The 27,312-nt window shown below is 42.8% G+C and overlaps 1 protein-coding gene across 1 annotated transcript in view; it reads right to left on the reverse strand.

Annotated features, from left to right (window-relative positions):
* Nucleotides 1-1,062: 1,062 nt before the first annotated feature.
* Nucleotides 1,063-27,312, reverse strand: part of LOC146174261 (solute carrier family 22 member 1-like) — a 52,521-nt gene continuing 26,271 nt past the window's right edge. The window contains exons 6-10 of the mRNA XM_084583997.1: nucleotides 22,322-22,490; nucleotides 21,916-22,152; nucleotides 19,093-19,307; nucleotides 3,633-3,814; nucleotides 1,063-2,096 (exon numbers count right to left, since the gene is read on the reverse strand). Coding sequence (XP_084440123.1) covers nucleotides 1,929-2,096; nucleotides 3,633-3,814; nucleotides 19,093-19,307; nucleotides 21,916-22,152; nucleotides 22,322-22,490 — 971 coding nt within the window. The 3' untranslated portion in view covers nucleotides 1,063-1,928. The remainder of the gene's footprint in view (nucleotides 2,097-3,632; nucleotides 3,815-19,092; nucleotides 19,308-21,915; nucleotides 22,153-22,321; nucleotides 22,491-27,312) is intronic.

The raw sequence follows: 27,312 nt of genomic DNA on the forward strand, positions 1-27,312 counted from the left end.
CGGTGTGGTTTATAGAGCACGTTATTAAGAGAACAATGTCATGAACATGTGAGCAATATCTTGGTGATCGCTCATATTTGGTGATCGCTCAAATGGCATATTCGAAAGGTCAGGGTTCGGGCTAGTGGATAATGTACAAGAGCTTCCACAGCGCACAACACTCGCGTTATGTGCAGAGCTCGTGTCGTGCTCCTTCTGTGTTGGGCACAGACGCCGTATGACCTAACCACTATACCTCTATGGCGACACAGAACGGAACCTATTGAAGCTCCAGGAGGTTAAATAATCTTTCGAGAAACCGCTTAAGAGCTCTATGATGTGCGTATGCGCACGCATTATGTTCTGTTTCTTTGGCGGTATTAAGATTTTCACACAATTTCATAATTTTTGTCACCTAAATTTTGCTTGGTAATGCACTCTCACAAATAATTTATTGCTGAAACTACTTATTTCTTGTATTTTATCTTAAATGGCTTAGATATATGTGAAGTGTCCGCTGTCTTCGAGCGCGATGTAGACACGGTGCCTAATGTGAACCATAAACGTCCGCGTTTTGATAATTTACGAAATTGCGCAGTACATTACGTTGCGAATCTCATGTTAGAAATAAAACTAGCGAAAAATGCGGTAAAAATGAAAGGTTTCAATTTGTCCCCACGTTTAGCTCTCTGAAAATGCCAGTTCTAAATCGCTAGCGTTATGTACCCTTGTTGGTTATGTTCGTGAAAGGCATACAAAACTGAATGTTAAAAGTTTGACTTTTCTAATTACCTCCACGAGGCCGATGTTCGTTAGAATCATTCTTGGCCGTTAACAAGGCACATTTTGTGAGCTAGCGAAAAGGTGAGATGGTTCCACTCTTGTTTGGACAAACCGTTTTCCAATGACAGCACATGTCCGCATGTAATTGTTGTTGTATGGAAGCGCAGCCCCGGCGATGCTCTTTTTAGTAGAAAGCGTTTCAGGGAGGCAGAACTGAGTTATTCATAACCATTCAAATAGTACACAGGTGACACTGGTGCCGCTGTTCTTCACAAAAACCGCTTTAATAAGGTAGCGTACTGCATTCAATAGATATTAGTTAGCGTACACTGGAAGCCTGCCGTTGTTTTATTTCATGCAATGCATTAAAAAAAGGCAGACCCAGGCCATTCGCCGAACTTGACTTATCAGTGTTATTAGCGCTCATAGTTATGTAGTTTCCTTTCTTCCACTCAAGGCTCCTATTTAAAGATATTAAAAAATTGAATGATGTTAAAGTTCGTAACTTCGTGAAATAAACGCCCAACAAACCCTGAAGAACATGTAGACGTTCCTTTGAACGGTGAAAGATTCTTGATAATTTCCCAGCGTTGGCTTCATGCGCATCAATTCAGTGGGGTCGATTGTGCCAGCTGGAAGCTAGCATGCTGGAGAAACCGCGACTACCATCGAAATGTTTAGCTGTAAACTTCCAGCAGAAAAAATGAAAACTGCTTTGCCAAGTGCCAATTAAGTATTCAGCGTGAATAACGTCGAAAGAGGTGACATGAATGCAAGGTATTTGAGTTAAATAGCTCTGTCATAAGGATTTAGCAGAAATATATCACACAACAACTTTCATTCATTTTATGACGCAACCATACCAAAATTATCCCCTGAGAATGCAACATTACTGCAAATGATATGTAATAAAGAGATTTGCACATGCTAGATGATCAATTCGTTCGGACATTACGTTTCACATTTTTCTAACAGTGACTAATAGAACTGCCCGCAAAAATTCTTATATGCCACTCAACGTAGTGAGCATTGTGAAATTGCAATGCACTGTTGTAACATTGGCACATGGTACATATTCGGGCAAAAAGGTTACAAATCTTGCATTGCTTGACACGTAAACATGCGTAAATATCTGTAGCACGTGCGAATTATTATAAAAAACCAAGTCATTCAATTGCGGTGTCCTTAAGGTCCAATCCGATGTTATTTGCTTCTTCAAAAGTATCCGGCAGCTGCAGCCCGAGAGTCTCCGGTAGGCTGGAGACAGCCGCGGCTGCACAAACGCTGGCGCCAGTGAGGACGATAGTCGGAGCTACGACGTGCACATGGACACCCTACAAAAACACAGCGATTGTGGTAAGCTCTACAACATACTTCCAAATTATTCTCACTTCAAGTTAAGTTGAAATGTGAAAAAACCTATGTATTTCTGCGAGCACTCATCATCATCATTAGATTTACTATACCCACTGCAGGACGAAGGTCCCTCCCATATTGTACCTCCAATTACTCGGCCCTGTGCTAGCTGCATCCCCTTGACCCTGCGAACTTCTTAGCCTCATCCGCCCGACTAAGTTTCTTCCGCCCCCTTCTACGCTTTCCTAACCTTGAAATCCAGTTTGTTACCCTTAACGACCATCATTATTCCTCTCATAGGACTACGCAGGTCCTGCCCAAGCCCGTTTATTCTTGATTTCCACTAGAATGTCGGTAACTTGAGTTGTTTCTCTATCTTCTCCCCACGCATCCTATCTTTTAATGTTATCCCTACAATTTTTCGTTCCATAGTCCTCTGCGTTGTTCTCAACTTATGTAGAACTCTGCGAGGACTATTCAAGCAGAATTATTTTAGTTTAACCTTCTGTAATAGGTAAAAAATAAAAAAAATGCCTAAATATGGGAGGCAAGTTTTTTCTAAATATTTTCAGATGAAAAGGGTATGTTTGTTCTTGTGGCAGTCAGGGACCATTTTTTCTCTTGTAGTACGTCGTAAACCACTGAGCACGAGGCATTTCAAAACCTAAACAGTGTTAACAGGAGAATTCGAAAATTCTGTGATGTCGGCTATATTATAAATCCATGCAGGATGCGAATATAGACCCTTTATTGCCTAGAAAGGGGGAGCAGTTTAAAAAAGAAAAGTTCCATATCTAAAGGTCAACCTAACATTACGTAGTGCTGAAAGAAGCTGCTAAGGAATTTTTATGTTGGACTGGTCGTCCGTAAGAGCCTGATACAATAATACCAATTATTTGTGAAAACTGATTTCTTTGGGCTGATATTTCTTGAGTAGTGCAATTATTTGCGGATAGGAACTCTCGCCCTTTTTCATAGCTCGCTAATTTTCTCCTTGGGCATCTTTTTACATTCACTTTCCTTTTGCCATATTGCTTTATCATCCACTTCATATCAATCCTTCTTATCCCCCTTCATCTGGAATGCGCAAGAGAATGAATTGCTAGATTTTAGATAATCTATAATATTTCGCCCTTGTAGCACTTTCTTAGTGGTGTTGTATTGTCCAGAGCATAGAACTTCACAAAATCATACAGTGGTAAGGCAACACACTGCCATGATGTCATAGAGACAGCAGCTAGAACGGTCACTGCAGAGAAAGCAGAGTTACGGAAACAAGCACGGCTTAATTCGTTTTAATTTAAAATCCTTATGCATCGTTTGAACAAGAAGAATGTATAAAGCTCTCTAAAGGGCAGATTTTCGTTCCTAATTTTCAGGCTGGGTTCGGGCTGCACTGGAAGACCTTACTAAAAACTGAGTATAAAGAGAACTCTCCAGTACCACTTAAGTATTACGAGTACTCAGGTATTCAAGCCTGTTTGCAGTGCTTGGGTCTAACTTGTGTTGCTTACCAGGTCTCTCATGAAGGGTGAGAAAATGGCACCAATTCGGCCCATTGTAAAGCAGGCTGCAAATCCGAAGCATCGGGCGGACGTTGGGAAGAGCTCCATCGTGTACACCCATAGTATGGCTCCCGAAATCACAAGAAGGCAACGAGACATCATGTTGATTAACAGGCGAAGCCAAGAAATGTCTGCGAATAACCAACGAGATATTGAGTTTATTAAAATAATGACTGAGTCAAAATATAGAGACTTTCAATTTTGTACTGCAGCTGACCGCCATTGCCTACCGCTATTGCGCGGGCGTCAGTTTGCATGCCCGGATCACCCTGATAACCCCAGGTGGCGCCACGTGCCCGAAGATTGCCACCAGATTCTGTAGGAAGAGCCAATCAGTGTGTGCACGGCTGACGGCGCACGGTAGCAGTAGAACGTAGCGGTAGCCACTAATGCTAAACTAAATGAGTCTGTCATTTTACCTATCGAGTGAGGGTATGTTTAGCACGGTCACTCGTTCAGTTGTATGTTCTTTGGAAATTCATTGCCAACCGAGTGAAAAAATACGTTTTTTTTTTTTACAAGACGAAAATAGAAATGCTTCAATTAAATCGCTTCCGAGGCAGACGGGTAGAAGTGCTGCTTTAAGAATTCCCTTTTCAAATCCTTAACTGCCTCATATGAAATTTCAATATCATTCTCTGAAAAGCGAGACTTCATATGACAAAATGGGAAGGAAGTATAGAAGACAGAGTCGATGCAATTTCTTGTTTTAAAAAAGCCGCTTGAAAAATAAACGGATGCGCTGTTATTATTGTCGTCTATACTAGGTAGTTTCACTTTTATAATTCTTACATTTTTTTTATTTACTTTCGCGTACTTTACGCTAAAGCACTGACACAGAGAGGAGGGGTTCTGGACAAAACTTGTAGCTTATAATAAACCATATGCATCACAATAACAGCACCAGGCATCATACTAATAAAAACAACAATTGATCACAAAAAGAGAATCGAACGAAAGCACTTTCTGTCTAAATGCAAACCTCATGGGAACCGACAATGCTGTGGGGATCAGCATTCAATTCAGACATATTTCTTGAAAAAAAATTATTATAAGTATTATCCTTGCAAAATATTGGCATTATTAATGTTGCATAGTATGCCTCGTACTTATGATACTAGTTGGCGTAAGACAATCTGCTGTAGACGCCTTTAGTTTTTAGTTTATAGAAATTTATTTATGAATTTGTGATGTGAGGCCAATCTTTTTGGCGCTTTATTTGCGATTGAAGATTGTTTGCTAAAAATAAAATAGTCGGTTAATATTCCCTTGTAGACGTACATAGCTAAGGTGCACATACATTCTCTGAACGCTATTTAGTGCTAATATCAATACAATCAGTTCCGTTCAGTCGTGCAGTCGTGTCCGACTCTTCGTGACCCTATGGACCATATCACGCCACGCTTCCCGCTCAATGAAGATCTATACCAAAGACGCATATTCATGTTTCCATCCTATAGAGGCTTTATAGGCAGTGATCTTAGTAATAGGTGCATGTTCTAGTTTTCGTTCATTGAGCAACATCTTTCTTAACGCCGAAGGTGCTGTGTCAAGTATAAACGTGGAACAGATACATTTATTAGTTAGGATAACAACAAGCAACTGAAATAAAAAGCTATTGGCATTCTTTATGCATTACGGACACAAGCAGAGGTTTTCCTAATTAAGCTCCATCTCCGCACAACAAAATTTGGCAATCGCTGCACCACATTTCTCGACAATAGCATGGTCACTTCCAGATATCTAATTTAACTTAATAATTATCTGCGAACAATCTCTACAAAGATCACAAACATGGACGTCAAACAAAACGTGTACATAGATTGAAAAAACAGAGAGCCAAACACAGTACTCCGGGCAACTGCCGTACTACCAAGAACCATATCCTAGGAAAAGTCATTATTTCAACCTATTTGTCCCTTTCCTACACACTGATGCAATGAATAATACTAGGCGGAAAGCATGTGTTCTAATTTATAGGATACAATTCCGTGGTATCATTTGTCCAAGGCCTTATTGAATTATATCTTACTAGCAGAAATGGCGAAACTTCGTGCAAGTTTGAAAAATCTCCTTGATGCCAACGAGTTACAACAGGTACTCATAATAGGAACGAGTTGATAATTGTAAATAGATGCACAATCGTTTTTTCTAATTCTTGGAGTTAGTAAAGCTGTACGGACGCTTTTTTTGGGATGCATGTTGTCTGGTTTTAAGAACAATTTAGAAATATGTGTTAGAGACCCAGGTACCATGTTCGGCATACCGTCACGAAAATCATTCAGAACGTCATCATGCCGAAAATACTTAGCAATACGTTTCCAGTAGGTCGCTTACCACAAAAGAAGTATAATTTTGTGGATACTTTTCAGAATTCGTAATTATAATTTGAAGATAATTATTGATATCCACTTCAATTGTATTGCGCAAGGTATAACGAATATATTGAAGTTTATTCTTGTTATTTCCAGATAGTTTCCGTTAGATGAAGCCGCTACTTTTGAGAGAATATTTTACGAACGCTTCATGCTTATGGCGAAAAAAAATGTTTTATTACCTGCCTTTTGTAGTAGCTGCTTTAGTTCTACAAATTCTAGTGTATATATTTTTCGCGGCTTCCAACGTCAGCTAATTTTACATTTGTTGTGAATTAAATTGAGAGTTATGTAGAGATTCAGGCAACTTTAATGATAGTTTAGCCATACAATGTGTTTACACGATCATCAATGGCGCCAGACAACCGCTGCCATGAACTTAAGTCTTGATGTTATCATTAGTGGGGTCAAGGTGAAAGCCAAAATAGCCGTTAGTGACACACAGCCTCCCGTTTTGTAGTACCGAACATCGATCATTTTCAAAAATATTGGTTTTACCTCCACTGTGTGCTTAAAAAGGATATTATTTCTGTTCTCAAAACTCCCTCCTGAGCTTGTACAGTTCCCGTGTCATATATTTTGCGCACAAAAAGTTGTCGGTTAGAACTTACATGCGCGCGCTTTCTTTTGTCACTTGCTCAATGTTAAGGGAAGACATCATATTAACTATTGTGTCACTTGATGTCGAGCAACCATACTTCAAGCTCCTAGTAAATGACAGGCACATTTTTGTCATTTGTAAACAGATGGTCATTTAGCTTAAATTAGAATATGTAATACTTAGGAATCTGGTAAGCCGCCCTGGGCGTGCCACAAATCGACACATTTAAAAAAACTCATGATCTGAAATTTAATCACGATAATAGCATCTACAGCTCATGGCGACTTTGACACTACGAAATAGTTAATCTCCTCGGTGAACTTAGGACTTGGCTTCGTGACCAATTGCCTTAACGCCAGTCTCATTGTCATTTACGTAAAACGGTTTTCGTTCTAACAATATATACCGATAGTGTAACAAAAAGAGGTTTTCAAGCTTCAACTTTTTATTTTCTGTACTTCTTGCGTTAATAGATAGCAAGCAAAGTTATGTGATTTTAATCGCTTGCTTTGGGTCTGTCAAATCTCCTTCCTTGGAAGCTCACGTCGACAATGCTCTAACTCATCCCATGCAAAGAACTGACTACCTTTTCTTAGATTCTCATGGAACATTCAAGTTTTTACCACAATTTCTTTTTTTTCTGGCTCTGCCTCTATCCCTTAGATGTTTGTGTGAGCTCCATCACTGAGCTGTAAACTTTTTTCACAGAGAACCTACTTCTTTTCAACTATTTCAGAAACCGCAATGATAATTGTTCCTCTTGGTAGTCCTGAAATTTACACTGTTTAAATAAAGCAGTTTGATTTGAGTACAACAGATGGCACTAGTACTCGTAGTTCTGCTCGTAAATGCCGCCGTTTCCATTTTCTATTCCAGAAACTTCTTCACTGCTCCTATATCACCTTAAGGGTGTTTTAAACAGGGAAGTGTTAAATCAGTGTCGGGTTGTCTCTGGTATTTCCAGGTAGACCAAAAGGTGACACGTTGAACGACCGATGCCCAGCACTTTTCCCAGCGCTTACGGCAGATGCGTTGCTGCGGTGCTGACTTTCTAGCTATAGCGTAAGTTGACGTCGGAAACCTGTGACTCGCAAGTGAAAATGCGCTATTCCTGCTGAAAATGTAGATTAAGGTAAGCAGGTGCTGCCTTTCGACGCGGCTGCCGATGGCGTGACGATGAATGCCACAGGACTCCGCTGACTGTCATGAGTTCGGTTTGTACAACAAAAACGTTTCTGGCGAGCCCTTACGTTACCATCGTGCAGCAAGGCGAAATGACTTTGGTCGCATGCTGCAGTCCTTGGAACGCACCTGATTTTCCGAGAGGGAGGAAGAGACTGTCCTTTTTGATATGGAGAGAAAGAGAAACGGAGACTCTTCTCCGAATAGCGAACAAGACAGAAAAGAACTCTCCTTATCTTTCAATCACTGCAACTCTCCACTCTTTCTTGAAGAGAGAGGGAGAAAGCAGAGTGACTGTATTTATGTTTGCTCTCTCGTGATAAAGAGAGAAAGAGGAAGGATAAGAGAGAGTGAAGAAAAGAGAGATATGGGGGAGGGTATTGAAAGAGAAATAGGAGAAACATAGGGAAGGGTGCCTCCCTCTATTTTAGAGAGACCCTCTTCCTCTCTCTACGAGAGAGAGCTCTCTCGCATTCTAGAGCCACATTAGAGAGAGTGAGACTATCTCTCTCTTTATCATTAGTATCACTATCTGTCGCTATGCCTTTCGCTAACTATATAGAACCCGCGGAATTCCATTAAATTTCGCGGACACATCTTGCGCCCAATTACTGCGAACGCCATTCCTGAGCGATTGAATGCTTTCCCTTTGAAAAGATTGGGCATGTTGAATGGCTCACACCAGCGCTTTCACCGCCCCATTGCTTGTAACCGGCTATCAATCTATTTAGCATGGCTTACAATTTCGAAGGGTCGCTGATGTCTTGAAAGAACGGCAACAAGGCATGTAGGTTAAAAGCAAATAAAGCCAAGTGTTTCTTCTCTGCACCCAGTCTTGAATTTTTGGGCTTCTGGATCTCTGACGAAGGTGCACAGTATACAGAATATAGAGCTAGGCCGATCTTTGAAGCTTTTTCAACCAAAAATAAGAATGCGCTGCAATCGTTTTTTTAGATTAATCGCTTTGTACTGCTCTTTTCTAAAGGACCCGGTCAAAACTGTCGAGTTTTCATCGATACTAAATAAAGTTAAGGGACTTGAGAAAACAAGCTGGTTTTTAGGAAACTAAAGAACATGCTGGTCGCCTGTCATTGCACCCTATATACGCACATGTTTTAGCTCGTGATGCATAGCCATACGGGGTTGAGGCAGTGCTAACTCAGCCAGATGATTCCCGCAACGAGACTTCCGTATCCTACGCTTCCGGAATACTTGGATAGTCAGAAAACAACTCTACTCACTGCTCGACTAAGAGGGAGTTGAATTGAGTTGTTGCATGCTACAGGTGGAATTAGTCTTGCTTTATCTGCCGCCAATTGCTCCACCATAGCATCACCTATGTGTTAAGAAAAAGTCCTAATATATGTGAAGTCCGAACCACTATGCGCACAATCACTTATAACAATACATATTGCACTACAGCTGTCCCCATCTGCACACGCACAAGCACACGCACGCACGCACGCACGCACGCACGCACACACACACACACACACACACACACACACACACACACACACACACACACACACACACACACACACACACACACACACACACACACACACACACACACACACACACACACACGCACACACACACACACACACACACACACACACACACACACACACACGCACACACACACACGCACACACACACACACACACACACACACACACAGAGAATATAGCGGAGACGATGTCATGACCGTCTTATGCAACCAGACAAAAGTACTAGCAGAGCCCGTGCGAATTCGACGTAGTAGAGTGGCCTGATGTTTTCTCTATCTCTTGGTGACACATAGCTTGTGGGCCGCACTCCAAAATGGTTGAGTGCCGTTTCTCTGATTAGTCATTTTTTTTCTTGAGGGGCGTTTTTAAGGAAATGCCTAAGAGTGCTTTATGGGCGAGACTGTCTGCCACCTTGTTGCCCCTGACATATATGTGTGAGAGCACCCATTGGCAACGTAAAGTAAAGCCTCTGCTGTTCAGATTCTGCATCGAGCGTAGAGAGTTTATAGGCAAGGCATCAGCAGGCAACTAGCGCTGTAACCTTTGAAGGGGAGATTTTAAATCTGTTAGGACGACTATAGGTTGAGCAGGACAAGACCTTACCTTCCGTAAAGTCACCTCAATAGCAACACTTTCGGCTGTTGTGGAGGATGTGGCTTCAGTAAATCGCGCATAAAACGTATAGTCGATAGAAGGAATGTAAAAAGTCCCTCAGGTATATTTTGTGACCTTGTCTATAGAACCATGCGTGCAAATGTGTAGATAGCGGGCATACTCTCCTAATGTTCAAGTACGAGTGAAAGCGTTGCCGCTAAAGGACAACTGCAGTTCGCGATCACATGGGGAATCATAACCTTAAAGTTGTGATGTTACCCGTTGGCATCCCATCTTGAACACCTCAACGTTTTCCACAGAAAAGGCCAAACAAGAGTCATTAGAATATCCTCAGACGGCAGTGAACAGTGCAGTACTTCATGAATCACTATCGAGACCGTGCAGCTTTGTCGCTTCAGAATAGCTACTAATGCAACTCGGCCGCCTCGGGGACACGGTAGCTGGGCAATCCATGCTTCAGCGTATCCGCAAGAGATCTGATTCGAGTACCTACTTGGCACTTAATACTCTTACTTCTCTAACCAGCAGGCGGGTAGGGAAATCCTGTCAAAACTAGGGCTATGGCAGGCACTAAGAACTTCCGGGGTTCAAATCCCGGTGCCGCGCAATTCTCCACCGGATGAAAAAAAAAAATCCGCGTGTCGATGGAATTGCATAAACAGGTTTGGGGTGCGACCTGATGCCAGTGAACACTTCCGGCAACACACTCCCTCACCAGAACAGGAGTTGGCCACCCTGGTGCAGTAATGGGCCACAACCTCCTATGATAAGCTCCATAAAACCCCGGCCCTCAGTTACCAGCGGCTGCGGAACAACTGACCACGGCGGCGGTCAGACCTGTGACGCAGCAGGGGGTGCTAAGAAAGCCTGGCTCCGCTGGACAGGCCGCCATTGGAAACTGACCCTGGCAACGTTTAATGCTAGAACCCTAGCTAGTGAAGCTAGTTTAGCAGTGCTGTTAGAGGAACTAGAGGGCATGAAATGGGATGCCATAGGGATTAGCGAGGTTAGGAGGCCGAATGAGGCATATACTGTACTGAAGGATGGCCATGTACTGTGTTATCGAGGTTTACCAGAGAGGCGACAACTAGGAGTAGGTTTTCGTATTCAGATATGTGGCGCAAACAAAGACAAACACAGGAGAAGATCCACAACACACGCGCACACTACCAACTGTAAGAACCGGAAAACACTTCCTCTTCAACACTCAGGCACGTCTCAACTTCCTCTTCTTCTCATCTTCCTCTTCTTTGCCAAGGGGAAAATGGCACTCTCTTCCTCGCAGACCATAACCTTGTCCAAACATGGCGGTGACCAATCTCTTCTTCCTCTTCTTCTATTCTTCCTCTTCTTTACCAAGGGGATAGTGACACTTTCTTCCTCTCAGCCCAAAAAACATCGACCAAACATGACAGTCACAAATTCTATACTGTCTTGTAAATCCACACCACTGCATTGCCCAGTAACTCCTACCACACTGGACAGGCAAATATCACCACATAGTCACAAATCATACACTAAAAACACCACCACACAAATACAGCAAATACAGTAGGACATGTCCATCTACACCCCATAACTTAAGTAGTCCCTATCTATTGAGAAACTATATCTTGCCAACATCTAAGAAGCCACGAGGCCCATGTACTTGAGGGGAAAAAAAATTCTGAAAACTCCCATGGCCCCAAAAACGTAAGATGAGTCCAAGAATAACAACTTTAGGCCAAGAATAACAGCTCGAGGCCCGATAATAATCTCGTTCTTTGCATAACTTAAGAGGATTGCTCAATAAAATTAAATTCTTTTCTACGTGTAAACTCAACGAAGCTTCACTAATGCATCTTTCATTTTTCTTCTGTATCCAATACGCCTCTAAAATTTCGCGTGCCATCTTATCCCTACTCTTGCCTAATATGTTTAACCTACTAAACAACGGCTCACACTTGCACTTTTGGCAGTGCAAGGCTAAATTTGACCCTTTGCCATTTTCTATGGACTTCTCATGTTCCCTCATTCTATCATTAATACATCTTCCTGTTTGCCCAATATATAGATTACCGCACGTCAGAGGAACCTCATAAATCACCCCCACCTGACATACAATAAAACTCTTAACATGCTTCTTATCGCATTGCCCTTTGTTTTTTCTCCCTATTATTGCACATAACCCACCCAGTTTATTCGGGGCAGAAAACACAACTGGCACCTCAAACCTACTAGCCACCTTTTTCAGGCCGTGTGCAACTCTATGTATATAAGGGATCACTTGTGGTCGTTTATTCCTCAACATATCTGGCGATCTATTTTTCCCTTTCATTTTTTGAAGCAAAGACTCTGCCACTCCACATATAATCATACCCGGGAAACCAGCCGCATCAAGTCTTTGTAATTGATTATCCTCTGCCATATGTTATGTGCAATAATAGGGAGAAAAAACAAAGGGCAATGCGATAAGAAGCATGTTAAGAATTGGATGTCGGGTGGGGGTGATTTATGAGGTTCCTCTGACGTGCGGTAATCTATATATTGGGCAAACAGGAAGATGTATTAATGATAGAATGAGGGAACATGAGAAGTCCATAGAAAATGGCAAAGGGTCAAATTTAGCCTTGCACTGCCAAAAGTGCAAGTGTGAGCCATTGTTTAGTAAGTTAAACATATTAGGCAAGAGTAGGGATAAGATGGCACGCGAAATTTTAGAGGCGTATTGGATACAGAAGAAAAATGAAAGATGCCTTAGTGAAGCTTCGTTGAGTTTACGTAGAAAAGAATTTAATTTTATTGAGCAATCCTCTTAAGTTATGCAAAGAACGAGATTATTATCGGGCCTCAAGCTGTTATTCTTGGCCTAAAGTTGTTATTCTTGGACTCATCTTACGTTTTTGGGGCCATGGGAGTTTGCAGAATTTTTTTTCCCCTTAAGTACATGGGCCTCGTGGCTTCTTAGATGTTGGCAAGATATAGTTTCTCAATAGATAGGGACTACTTAAGTTATGGGGTGTAGATGGACATGTCCTACTGTATTTGCTGTATTTGTGTGGTGGTGTTTTTAGCGTATGATTTGTGGCTATGTGGTGATATTTGCCTGTCCAGTGTGGTAGGAGTTACTGGGCAATGCAGTGGTTTGGATTTACAAGACAGTATAGAATTTGTGACTGTCATGTTCGGTCGATGTTTTTTGGGCTGAGAGGAAGAAAGTGTCACTATCCCCTTGGTAAAGAAGAGGAAGAATAGATGAAGATGAAGAAGAGATTGGTCACCGCCACGTTTGGACAAGGTTATGGTCTGCGAGGAAGAGAGTGCCATTTTCCCCTTGGCAAAGAAGAGGAAGATGAGAAGAAGAGGAAGTTAAGACGTGCCTGAGTGTTGAAGAGGAAGTGTTTTCCGGTTCTTACAGTTGTTAGTGTGCGCGTGTGTTGTGGATCTTCTCCTGTGTTTGTCTTTGTTTGCGCCACATATCTAAATACGATGATGCACCAACTAGCCTCTCAAGCCGTTATTTTGAGGAGTAGGTTTCCTTGTCAATAAGTATATAGCGGGTAATATCGATGAATTCTATAGTATTATTGAGAGGGTTGCAGGCATCGTAATTAGGCTTAATAAGCGGTATAAACTGAAGGTTGTACAGGCCTATGCACCTACATGTAGTTATGATGACCAGGCAGTTGAAAGCTTCTATGAAGATGTAGAATCGGCAATCCGAAAACTAAAGACGCAGTATACTGTACTCATGGGTGACTTCAATGCCAAGGTAGGGAAAAAACAGGCAGGAGACAAGGCAGTAGGTGACTATGGCATTGGTTCTAGGAATAGCAGGGGGGAGTTACTATTTGAATTTGCAGAGCGCAATAACTTACGAATCATGAATAGCTTCTTCAGCAAACGGAAGAACCGGAAATGGACATGGAAAAGTCCTAACGGAGAGACTAAAAATGAAATCGACTTCATAATGTGTTCAACCCCCACCATTGTGCAGGATGTAGAGGTAATCGGGAAAGTGCGATGCAGTGACCACAGGATGGTGAGGTCCCTAATTAGCCTAAATCTGAAGAAAGAACGCAACAGATTAGTAAGAAAGAAACCCATCAACGAATTAGCAGTGAGGGGGAGGGCAGAAGAGTTCAGGATCTCGCTACAGAATAGGTATTCAGCTCTAACTGAGGATGGCGACATTACCCTTAAGGTAAGGAACAATAATTTCAGAGATATCATTACTGAGTGCGCGGTAGAAGTAGGCGGTAGGATAGTTAGAGAGGATACCGGTAAGCTGTCTAAGGAGACGAAATATTTGATTAAGAAACGCCAGAGTAAGAAAGCTTCCAATCCAACAGACCAGATCGAATTGGCCGAGATATCAAAGCTAATCAATAAGCGCTAGGTGGCCGATATAAGGAAGTATAACATGGAGAAAATTGAGCATGCTGTAAAGAACGGGGGAAGCCTTAAAGCGGTAAAGAAGAAATTGGGCATAGGCAAAAACCAAATGTATGCGATAAGGGACAAGGCGGGCAACGTCATCACTAATATGGACAAGGCAGTCAAAGTAGCCGAGGAGTTCTATACAGATCTCTACAGTAGCCAAAGTAGTCAGGACCGTAATGAGATTGGCGGTAGGGAAAAACAGTCAGACGTTCCACCAGTGACGAAGGACGAGGTCAAGAAAGCACTAGAAACTATGAAAAGGGGGAAATCAGCTGGAGAGTATCAGATAACTACAGATTTGCTGAAGGACGGGGGGGATATCGTGCTAAAAAAAACTGGCCACCCTGTATACGCAGTGCCTGGTGTTATCGACGGTACCGGAACCATGGAAGAATGCAAACATTATCCTCATTCACAAGAAAGGGGACTCTAAGGACCTTAAAAATTACAGACCAGTCAGCTTACTGTCTGTTACGTATAAGGTATTTACTAAGGTAATCGCTAATAGAATCAGGACAACCTTAGACTGCAATCAAGCAAAGAATCAAGCAGGGTTTCGGAAACGGTACTCTACTATCGATCATATCCATACCATCAATCAGGTGATAGAAAAATGCTCGGAATATAACCAGCCCTTATACATAGCATTCATTGATTACGAAAAAGCATTTGACTCAGTTGAAACCTCGGCGGTGATGCAGGCATTGCGAAATCAGGGGGTAGACGAGCCGTACGTGAAAGTGCTGGAAGATATATATAGTGGCTGCACAGCAACCATAGTTCTGCATAAGGAAAGTAACAAAATTCCCATAAAGAAAGGTGTTAGGCAAGGAGACACAATCTCCCCAGTACTATACACAGCTTGCTTAGAGGAGGTATTCAGAGACTTGGAATGGGAGCAGTTAGGGACTAGGGTAGACGGAGAATACCTCAGTAATCTGCGATTTGCTGATGACATTGCCTTGCTAAGCAACTCGGGGGATGAACTGCAAATAATGATTGATGACCTAGACAGAAAAAGTAGAAAGGTAGGCTTGAAAATCAATATGCAGAAGACTAAGGTAATGTTCAACAGCCTCGGGAAGGAACAGCAGTTTACATTAGGTAGCGAAATACTGGAAGTAGTAGCCGAATATGTCTACTTAGGACAGGTAGTAACCGCAGATCCGGACTATGAAAAGGAAGTAACAAGAAGAATAAGATTGGGATGGAGCGCATTTGGCAAGCACTCGCAGATTATGACTAGCAGCTTACCGGTATCGCTCAAGAGGAAAGTATACAACAGCTGCATCTTGCCTGTACTCACTTATGGGGCTGAAACGTGGAGGCTAACCAAGAGAGTTCTACTGAAGTTGAGGACAGCCCAAAGGGCTATGGAGCGAAAAATGGTAGGGGTAACATTAAGAGACAGAAAGCGTGCAGAGTGGGTCAGAGAAATAACTCAAGTTACCAACATTCTAGTGGAAATTAAGAAGAAGAAATGGACATGGGCAGGACATGTAGTGCGAAGAGAGGATAACCGATGGTCACTGAGAGTAACAAATTGGATTCCAAGGGAAGGAAAGCGTATCAGGGGGCGGCAGAAAGTTAGGTGGGCGGATGACATTAAGAAGTTCGCAGGGGTCAAGTGGATGCAGCTAGCACAGGACCGGGTTAAGTGGAGAAATATGGGAGAGGCCTTCGCCTTGCAGTGGGTATAATCAGGCTGATGATGATGAAGAACTTCTGAGATCAAATCACAAATTTCGACATCCACAAGAAACAACATCTATGTGAACCCGATACCCAAGCACATGCAACATGAGTTACAGAAGGGTCGAAGGAAAGCCAAAGTCATGTCATTGGAAAAACAATTGTCTAAAGACACGGAAGTTGTCTACGTGGACATAGGGGCTTACGGCGAGCCTGGCAAGTTCACAATAGCTGCAGTTGACCACAAGAAGAGGCCAATTATTCAGGCTTCGATCTATGCCAAGGAACCTGCGGAAGCGTAATTACTGGCAATAGCCGTCACCATAAAAACACAAGACCACCAAAAGAAGTCATCACACGTAGTGACGGACTCCCAACCAGCCTGCAGGGACTACCTGGCCGGAAAACCTCACAGAAGAGCGTGTGCAATATTACGTTCCATCACCCAGACGCACACAATTACATGGACACCTGGACACGAAGGCCTAGAAGGAAATGAGGTAGCTAATTATCTAGCCCGAGCTCTCACAAACCGGGCGGATCCCCATCCCTACCCCTTCCCTCTCCTAGGACCCTATGGCGACAGGCTGGAACACCTACGGTTAGAAAGAAGAATTTTCTCACCACCACACAAACAACTTCCTTCCTCGGACGCTATAGACTGGAGAAAAATACAAACAAACACATTCCCTAATCTTCACGTTCTAAATAAGATAAGCCCAACAAAATACACGAGTTACTGTCCGTGGTGCGGTGCAAGCCCCACACTCTATCACATCTCTTGGGAATGCCAGGACAAACCTGACCCAACGTTACTAGTGCCATGCCCGACACACGAGCAGTGGGAGGCGGCCCTGACCAGCGACAGCCTGGACCAGCAAGCCTGGATTATCCAGCTAGTCCGAAAGTCAGCTGCTGCCAGCGGAGCCCTGGACTAGGGGCACCGACCACCAAACTCCTGCGAATTCTTACTGATTATTATGCTCATTAAAAGTTTTCTCTCTCTCTCTCTCTCTAACCAGCAATGTTCGAAGGCAAAGGAAACGGTCGAAATCACCCTGGTCATTTCCAACAAGGAGGTCATTTAAACTAGTACGTTGCCGGAAAAGAGGGCGTCATTTACAAATGTCACAAACCTCTTCTAGTTATAATAGAACCAGATCATGAGATTCCAACAGGTCTATCCCCCCACGTGTAGCGGTGCTGCCTCATACTAAGCGCGGGCAAATACAAACTGTTGTACCGCCCTGGAACGAAACGCCAAAACACCGACACCCTGAGTCACCTGCCAATGACTGGCACAGGCTAGCAGCCGACCCCAGTGGGAGACATTCTTATGATTGAGGCAGCGAAAGTAGGTAGTCCCTTGATGACCATCAACGCTGCAAACATGAGCAAGAATGAGCCATTGCTGCCCTTCATGTACCGAAGTCTTCAAGCTGGCGACGACATAATGTCCCGATATAGCCATCAGATACTTTTAGGGAAATTCAGGGGACATGACCTATGATTAAGTATAATGGCTTTGTTTTTCAGCCAATGCTTTTCTTTTTAAACTGTTTAGTTCGAAAAGAACCAACGCCATCTTCTTTCTGCGGGAAAAGTTGCTGAGCTGATGATGGTGTCGGCCGCGAGCCGATGATTTGCGCTTGTTGTCATGGACAGCGTTCGGGCATTCAGTAGCTCATGAATAATGAGCAATATGTTACAATATCTTAGTAGTTTGAGCATCAACTCCTCAGTGACAAAGCTAGTATCGGATGTAACAAAAACATTTAGCTGACCCAATTACATGGTTGCACTTATTGACCTGTTTTAAAGTCGCATGCTAATAAATCCGAGGGCTATGTACCAGGATGCAGATTACGTGCTGGAGATAATCTAGGTGAACAAATAAATGCTAATTCATATCACTGATTCTGGCCCAAAATAAACTCTGAATACCCGTCCATGGTCAATGATGCCACACTGTGCTTAATTAAAGTGCAATTCACGAGCTGACATAACAAAAAATCTACTAGTGCTCAACGGCATACAATTGATGACATTCTAATTTATATTACTTACTGGCTTCTACATTGATACATGCGTCGTGCAGTGTGTGCGAGCATGAAAGAAAACTTTATTCGTTAAACCTTTGCTGTAGATTTCTTTTAGAATACGTATGCACATGCAGAGCTTTATTAGGTCCACGGCAATAACAACGGTTTACATACCTAAAAGAACACAACTTTAGTGAAGTCACTACGAAATTAGAGAAGGCTTTTAGACACACTTCGCTTTCTAGCATTACTGTCAAATATTATTCCTACGACTGCCCTTAACCGCGGGCCTGTAACATTTCTTCACCTTTTTTCGTTACGTACCGTCCTGTAGAAGGTTGCTGAGTTAGTGGCCTCTGTATCTATGCTATGTAATTGAGAACTGTAACCGGAGAGAACAAATTTCAGGAGTGTACTTAATGGAGTGGCTTCGCAATACTACATAGGAGAAGTATTGCGATATCATTTGTTGTGCTGGTGATGATTATTTTTCTGCATTTTGGTTTATTTTTGTTCACTCCCGTCACATGGTGTATTCGCCCGACAATGGGCACGCGGTCCTCATCCGCGCTCTCCCATATACTGAATGATTATTGAGTAATGTCCTAGGTTAAACGAAGCGAATGCACAGATTGGAGCTGATGAAGCTAACGACATCCATTGCACAGCACGCGTGTGTTGCATATGGAAATTGGTGATGAACATGAAAACATTTACTTCGTAACGCTACACTATGTTGCAGTTTTAAACAAAAAGTAAACGGCTGCGATAGAAGCAATGTGCTCTCGTGCGTGATTTGGGGAAGCTAACGCATTCGTTCTAGCGCGGCTTGAAACGTAGTCACGGCAATGCCTTTTTTATTAAGTTTCATTTCCGGAGATCACGTTTTATTAACAGGCCCTAGTGGCTACTCAAGTAAAAAAAAATGTTTTCTCAATAAAAATTGCAAAGCCATGTCCAACTCACCTTGAGGTAGGGCCGAAATGAGGATCGCCATCGTGCCCACTAGGAGCAGCAAGAACGCCTGAGACTTTTTTCGGTGGCAAAAGCGTACGACAGGCAAGCTCACAATGCCTCCGGGGACCTCGCCCGCCGCGGACAGTAAGAAGTTAACGAAAGGGTTGCCGCCTAAATCGACGGATGACAGCGTAGTTGTGAAGAGAAGAAGGCTATTGCAAAACCTGCGTTGAAAAACACCATACAGTGCTCATCATGGAGGAACGAAGAACGTTTATGATATTTTCTCTGCTTCCTACATGCTAGAAAAGCGAATTTAATTTCTTTTCACTGAATGTTCACATCTTTTTATTCCTAAAGAAAAGTACAAAGTGCACAAGAAAATAATACCAAGTGAATACCGTCAATATGCAGTGAGACTAATCCTTAAAATGGCTTATTTGTTTCTTGTATTTTTTGAACTCTTATGCTTCAGGATTTCACATGTAACGACAGAACGCTTATATACTTGTTTACAGCTATTGTTGCCCCACCAACAGAAAGAGCGTTGCGAAGCACCGTGTCATGCCCAATATTACCACTATTTTCTTCTTTCTATATTTCACATCTACTGTCGGGCGTGATTTTCCAAGCACCGTTGTTTTTGCACATAAATGAAAATCAATAACTGGGACCAATCTGTGGAAGTGGGAAATTCGGCATTTAGGCCACGTGCTATTGCGACCAATCAGACGTTATAGGATCGAAAACTGTCCTCAAATGAAACTGCACATTGCGGTCGCATTTATTGCTTATATAAGCCTGTTCTTCAGGACTGGGCAAGATTCTTCAAAAAGGCACCTTAGATATCGACACTCGATACCCAGGAAAAACTCTATTTCCGATACCGATACAAGATACAGAATAGAAATTTAATTTCGATACGTATACTCGATACTGAAAAGTAGATGCTTCGATACATCACTCAAACCCTGACCTATTAAAAGTGCTGTTATGATTGGCAGCGTTAAAAATTTATACCACACTTTCTGGAATTATTAGTGTATTGCTAAAGTAGCTATCTGAAATGCTTAAACGAAGCCGACAGCACAGAGGTATTGAAGCTAATTTGTCGGAGCAGCTGGCCTTGTCAAAACTTTAAATTGGATTGAAGCAGTGTTTGCAAATAGGCGATCGTTTCTACGAGTAGCCTAGCGAAAAATGTTTTTAAATAATTCCTCTTCATACCAACTGAGCTGTGAGCGCTTGGTAATATGCAAAAATACATCTGAATCTTCTGTTGCTTTTCCTTTCATACTACACGTTACTTACATTGCGACACGTGCGTTTTATCGGTGCTGAAATGTGCATTAAGAGAAATGAGAAGTTATTCTGCAAGAGTGTGATAACAGATTTTTGGGGCTCTACATATCGTTAAAAGCTAGAAGGGAAACAACACAACAAAATGGCTTAATGTTGCAATTATTCCGGAAAGGGCCCATTGTGAGCGTGCTAAAAGCGAGGCAATGAGAAAAGCCTCGCTACGAACTCACACCAGACCACACAGTGTTGTATTGGATTAATATTCCTTTTATTAGTGAATAAGACAGAATCTAACTCGCATCGACTCAAGTATTCTAGAGGTAGTCAGGAAACTCAAGCTTTACTGGAGTCGCTTTAGAACTACGACTAGAAGAGATGGAAGTCCATTTTTCAACACTCTGACTAATTTGGTTTCAATGAAGTCGTATATCAAAAATATTGAACATTTTTTCTCCTTTTAGCATCGAAAGACATATATATATATATATATATATATATATATATATATATATATATATATATATATATATATATATATATATATATATATATATATATATATATATATATATATACATATATATATATCTATATATATATATATATATATTCAAGTAAAACTTTATTCAAAGTTTAACAAAATATTTTGGGCAAAGAAAGTTGCTTGACAACACATAATTTGTTACTTAAACTTATCGCGTCTCTCATAGCCCGATTCGCTTTGGGACGTTAAACCCCACAAAACCAAACTTAAACTTATGTGCTGGAAAATTGCTTTCATACCTCTCATGTTGAGTATTTCACAAAAGTTTAGGCGTGATAGTTTTTTATTTCAGAAAAAGTCTTGTCAAAGCTCCCCCCTGCGCAGTTACAAAGAATGGATTTGTTTTCAATCAAATGTTGTAAACTAGAAGAACGGCCAACTGTTGTCTTAAAAGCTGGCGCTCTTTCCGCCATGTGGATTAGACAGGCGGAGCCCAGTAGTTTGGAGAAAGGTCCTGTATAATTTATTGCATTCCACCGCACACTGACTACGCTGTTTGACGAGAATAAGATGCCGCATAGACGGTCAAGGGAGCGGATGGCAAGGGAAGCAGAGCGGCTGAGGAACGCTGGAGTGTGCAGGATTCCTAACTCCTGTTCACCTTGCTTGCGTTTCCGTTCTGTTCTTATCTTTCTGTGTGTCTGTTTACTGTTTAGCGGCTTTGTGGTAGCTTCTACTAAGGCCTGTACATAGGTGGAGAGCTTGGCGCAAGCTTCCCTCTACCAGTAACTTGTGTGGAGCTGCTGTGCATTTCGAAAGAAACTACTAAAATTGCGTAACCACTGGCTCAGTAGCCCCTCCTCCAAATTGTGCTACTTGGGTATAGTAGCAAACTAGCTAGAGCAAAATGTGCATGCGCGAACTATCATTAATTTCACTGTTTCCCAGTTCTTAAGCGATCTCACACCGTTGGAAGGGAAAGAGGCTAAGAAAGAGTTTAATGTAGGATCACCTAACTGCTCAGAAATATGGCTTTGTTTCCTCACCAGACCAGAGAAAGGCAGATGGCGTTGCGACACAGCCTTTTGTGCTTTACGATTGTAGTTAGGCTCGTTGGCGAAAACTCTACGTCGATCTTGGATTTTTCGATCAGCTGGTTCATGACGTGCTCCATGTCTGTTGGCGGCGGCCGGCCGTTGATACGCAGGATCTTAAGAATGGACCTGCGGGCCTCTACCTCTCGATGTACGGACATGAGCCAGCGCGGAGACTCCTGCAGAATACTGCCGCAAACTTCCGTCAGGCTTCAAAAATGCACTAATATTTTGCAGTCAGCAACTAAAAGCATTGCACTCACCTGAATTGGAATAATTTTCAAGCCGAACAAACACAGTAATAAAATATCAAAGGAGGTGCGAGTACGGGTGGATAATAAAAACACATTTTACTCACAAAACGAATGGGATGAGCATCAAACCACTGAGGCCAGATGCGAGCTGCAAATACTTCCAATTTCCCAAGGTGTATGCTAGTCCCGGAAGCAACAGCGTGGGCAGGGTGAAGCCGAGCGAGAAGCCGATGTTGAGCAGGGTGCGGTGGCGTGGCTGCACCATCTCTGTGACTGCGCTTGGCGTGGCGAGAATACGAGCGAAATGAGTTACAGCCAACTGGCTGCCTATTTTACTTATACCTAAAGACACTAACAAATGTGAGGTGGTAAAATATTTTTTCAGCTGAATGAAATTTTTCCTAAAGAAAATCATACCGGGAGCCGAGGAAACCTTAGCGACTGGAGTATTTCCGATTTTGGTTTTCTTCAATTTTCGTATTTGATACAGAAAATAAGTTCAATTGACTATGTTTATGATGCAGGGATGAAACGGTCCGTGCTCATATAACACAGAATGAAGGCTGCATTGCTGTTTGAAAACATCTAACAACAAAAAAAAAACACATTCAGCCTGCGCGGATACCCAATACTTTATACGAACACGGTGGAGAACAGTGTGAATAATTTCTAATCTATTTTATTATGCAAATTAAAAGATACGTAAGACACTCTTGTTTATCTTCCAAGTCAAGGATAGCTAGAAGTTACATGACTGAGTCTGCGTTTGCTGTGCTGGTTTGACCAATTAACTTCTCCCCTGAACACGGTGGCTGACGGGTGCAAAATTGGAGCATTCTTTGTCAAGCAAAGGATACGAATGTTGAAGCAAAAATAATAAAGTTTTTGATATATTAATATTAATTTCATTTGGGCTCCTGCTGTACAAACGCTGCGGTTTAATGTTTAATTACTTGATAACATTCTATATTCCTATTCTCATGCCTAAATTTGCGAACATGGATGAGTACCAAATATCGCCTTCTATTTCGCCTTTAAAGGTAGTGTTGATAGAGAGCACCGAAAATTCTTTTTTTTGTTTAATATCATATGATATATATGTTCAGCACCCATGTCGAATCCTGCTGCTTGGCCACTGGGCAAAAATATGGAAAGTGATTTATCTGCCTCCATTTCGAGGTAAGGTGCACCCTGAAGCGGTACCTAGACATTCACAATTCGCGCTATTGGCTTTTAAGTTCAGAAAGATGTCTAGCCGCTTCGATCACTTAAAATGTGTGAGTATTTTGGAGACTACAGCACTTGTAATTTAGCTATTGTTTCATGCAGCGCTTGCCGTATATCTGGCAGAGTTTAAGAGAAGGTTGCATGTAAAAACAGTGTCAACTACCTCGAGGTTCCTTTGCTGGGTACGTTTAACTTGTATTTCGGAGTGGATCGGCCCCTAGAATGTATTATTTTTTAACTTAGAACACACTGCACAGCATTACAGTAGACCCAAACAGGAGGGGCAAAATAATATTATGAGTGCATAAAAACTGGATTATAAAAATTGCAACTGCGAAACACAGTTATCCCAAGCGCAAAATACAAATTTTTAATTCTATGCGTGAGCTTTGCACCCCCTCGCTAAGGTACACCAGAAAAAGAATGGTGTAGGTGGATAATATCTGAGTGTTAGAATAGCAAAATAAAGAAATATATATATATATATATATATATATATATATATATATATATATATATATATATATATATATATATATATATATATATATATATATATATATATATATATTTATTTATTTATTTCAGCTATCCTAGGACCTCCTGGTTATACTCCTGTGTGTTTGCTCAGACAGAGAGAGAGAGAGAGGGGCCTCGCTTTATTCTGAATCTCTTACTGCGTAGTCTCCAAAAGCCTTAAATACAAGTCGTATCTTAAGAGCCGTGCTCTGGAAACCAGCACGATCCCGTCCTAGGACGCGGGATCGAATCCCGGCCTCGGCGGCCGCTTTTCAGTGGAGGCGACAAGCAAGGCACCCAGTGTGCTGTGCGGCGTCAGTGCACTTTAAAGAACCCCAGGTGGTCGAAAAGCATGCGGAAGTAGTCATGATTCCTAATCCGGGCAAGAAACTACAAATTGAGAAGCTCAGACCGATCTCGCTCACATCGTGCCTTGGGAAACTGTACGAACGAGTAGTGACGCTGAGACTACAACAGTACATGGAGGACAACGAACTGTATCCCCACAGCGTGTTCGGTTTCAGAGCAAAACTATCGACACAGGATGTACTACTTCAAATCAAAGAAGTACTCGGGAACGTCCCAAGAGCGGAGAGACATAATAATGGCATTGGACATCAAGGGGGCGTTTGACAATGTCAGTCACGAGGCTATCCTTACGGGCATGAACGACCTGAACTGCGGGAGGATAGTCTTCGGCTACGCGAAGCCTTCCTGTCAAACAGAACGGCAACAATTGGCCTGGGGGACTTCAGATCAGGCAAATTCCTTAGCCAAACAAAGGAACACCTCAAAGATCGGTCATCTCTCCTACGCTCTTCAACATAGCCTTGATTGGCTTGGCAAAACAGTTGAAAGAAATCGGCGGCATGCACAATGTCATGTATGCCGACGACATCACCATATGGGTCACCACAGGCTCGCTCGGAGAGAAAGAAGAGAAATTACAAAAGGCAGCCACCTGCGTAGAGAACTACGTCAGAGCAAGGGGGCTAGCATGCTCCACCGAGAAATCCGAGCTCTTAACAGTTTGGAAAGGAAGACACAACCGCAAAGTCCCCACTTGCAACGACTTAAAGCTAAACGCCTACCTCGAGGGGAAGTCGATACCAGAAAAACACACTCATCAGAATTTTGGGGATGTGGATACAGTCAAACCAATGCTGTACCCACACCCTCGCCCTACTCAAGGCATCCACTCTACAAGTGACCCGCATGATTACGCGCATCTCACGCAGACGCATGCGAGAGGAGGACACACTCAGGCTGGTTAGAAGACTGGTAGTCAGCCGAGTGACATACAGCCTCCACTACTATAACCCCATCAAGAGTGAGGTACTACAGGCGGACGTGATTCTACGCAAAGCCTACAAACCCGCACCCCACCTTCCTCACAGCACTTCAACCGAAAAGCTCCTAACCCTAGGACTACACAACACTTTCGATGAATTCAGAAAGGCACAACTAGTCTCCCAAGTGCACAGACTACAGCAGACCTCACCTGACAGGGAGCTGCTTAAGAAACTGGGCCGCGCTGATCAAATTCAAGAGATACAGAGGACACAAACGATCCCGGACGAATATAGCCACGCACTAAAAGTAACGCCCACACCCAGAAACATGGATCCCAAACTACGCAAAGCACGCAGAGAGGCAAGCGTTGATACCTACAAAAGACATTACCACCCAGAGAAACGACGGTATACGTGGACGCAGCCACATACACTAGAACGGCTGGGCAGCACAACAGCACTGTGATAACAACAATGATTAACTCGACGCTACGCGAGATCACCAGCGCATCACTACAAGACTGTACGATAGTCGAGGCTGAGGAAGCGGCCGTTGCTCTAGCGGCAGCGGAGGGCTATCGATCTAAAAGGTCTCTAACAATCCTTACAGACTCACAAACACCATGCCGCAACTATCTTCGCGGCAGAGTCGGGCACCGAGCGCTCCGCATACTCCGCTCTGGGGGCCACATAACACGACAACGAAACGAAAAACCAATCAAGCATACGATAGTATGGACGTCGGCACACGCGGGAGTAACAGGGAACCGAGAGGCGGACAGGATAGCTCGAGGGTACACTTATTACCGAGCATCCAACGTAGGCGACCTTGAGGGGAACGAACCTGTACCCCAAGATTGTTCGGCGATACTAAACCATTACAAGGGCTGCAGAAAGCGGTACCCACCACCACACAACTCCCTTAGCAGAGAGAACTCAGTCGCGTGGAGGCAGATACAAACGGGCTCGTACCCGAACCTACACGTACTCAACAAAATGTATCCCACACAGTACACTGACAAATGCCCTTGGTGCCAAGAACCACCCACGCTGTACCACATAACGTGGGCATGCCAGAGGATAACAGTGGTACCCGTTATAAGAAACCCAAGTGCGGAGCAATGGGAGGGAGTGCTCTCCAGCGATCGCCGAGTCGACCAAGGAGGTCTGATTCGGCGAGCGCAACTAGCAGCAGCATCCAGCTGAGCCCTGGACTAAGGGCAACCGACCTTTGTCTTAGAAGATGGACAAAGCCATCTGAAAACCGCAGAAGACCAGCCAATCTAGAGCTAAATAAAGTTTTTCACTTACTCACACACTCGAATTTTGCGGAGTCCTCCACTACGGCGTCTCTCATAGCCTAAGCCGCTTTGGGACGTTGCACCCCACAAAACCAAAAACAAACCAAAAACCACGCAACTAGCCGAGAAGGAGGACATTTCACTGTTATGAATACAGTACCGGAGAAATGACGTAAGGGTTATTTCGGCGAGCAATTTCAAAAATTCTCAGAAGCAGAATGCTTGTAAGATGGGAATTGTTACCAGTAGTTCTCACGTATCAAGACTGAATTTGCAATTCTTAAAAAACTACCTATTTCCATCCAACATCGTATATTAAGCCGAATTTGTAAACAACTTTGAGTAAGCGCCCAGATAAGTTGTCGCGGTGTGCTTGAATCAGGCGATGCGCAAATTACATCTTTTCTTTTTCATGTTCTGGCACGTGGGGCAATCAGTCATCATTGCCATTAAAACTAGTATCCTCAGACAGGAATCACCGAATGTTTAGCTTACTGCGAGCCTCAGAGTTATGCAGGCAAATACGGTGGTAATATTTGAAAGGAGATTCAACGTTTCTAGTACTTGAAGGACAAATGTGGCAATGTCGTTATATATACGATTTTGGAGGTACACGGAAAGCAAAGCTAAGCCCTTCATCAATTTGTCTCAGACGATTATGGCTCAGAGAGTGAAAATAAAGACTGGCCTAGCGCTGGAGAAGGGAATGGCTAGTGGTTGGCTGTTATGGCTACGGCGCATGCATGAAAGCTCCTG

Source organism: Amblyomma maculatum, chromosome 11 (assembly GCF_055883805.1).
Source record: "Amblyomma maculatum isolate TAMU_Amacu chromosome 11, ASM5588380v1, whole genome shotgun sequence".
Lineage (NCBI taxonomy): Eukaryota > Metazoa > Arthropoda > Arachnida > Ixodida > Ixodidae > Amblyomma > Amblyomma maculatum.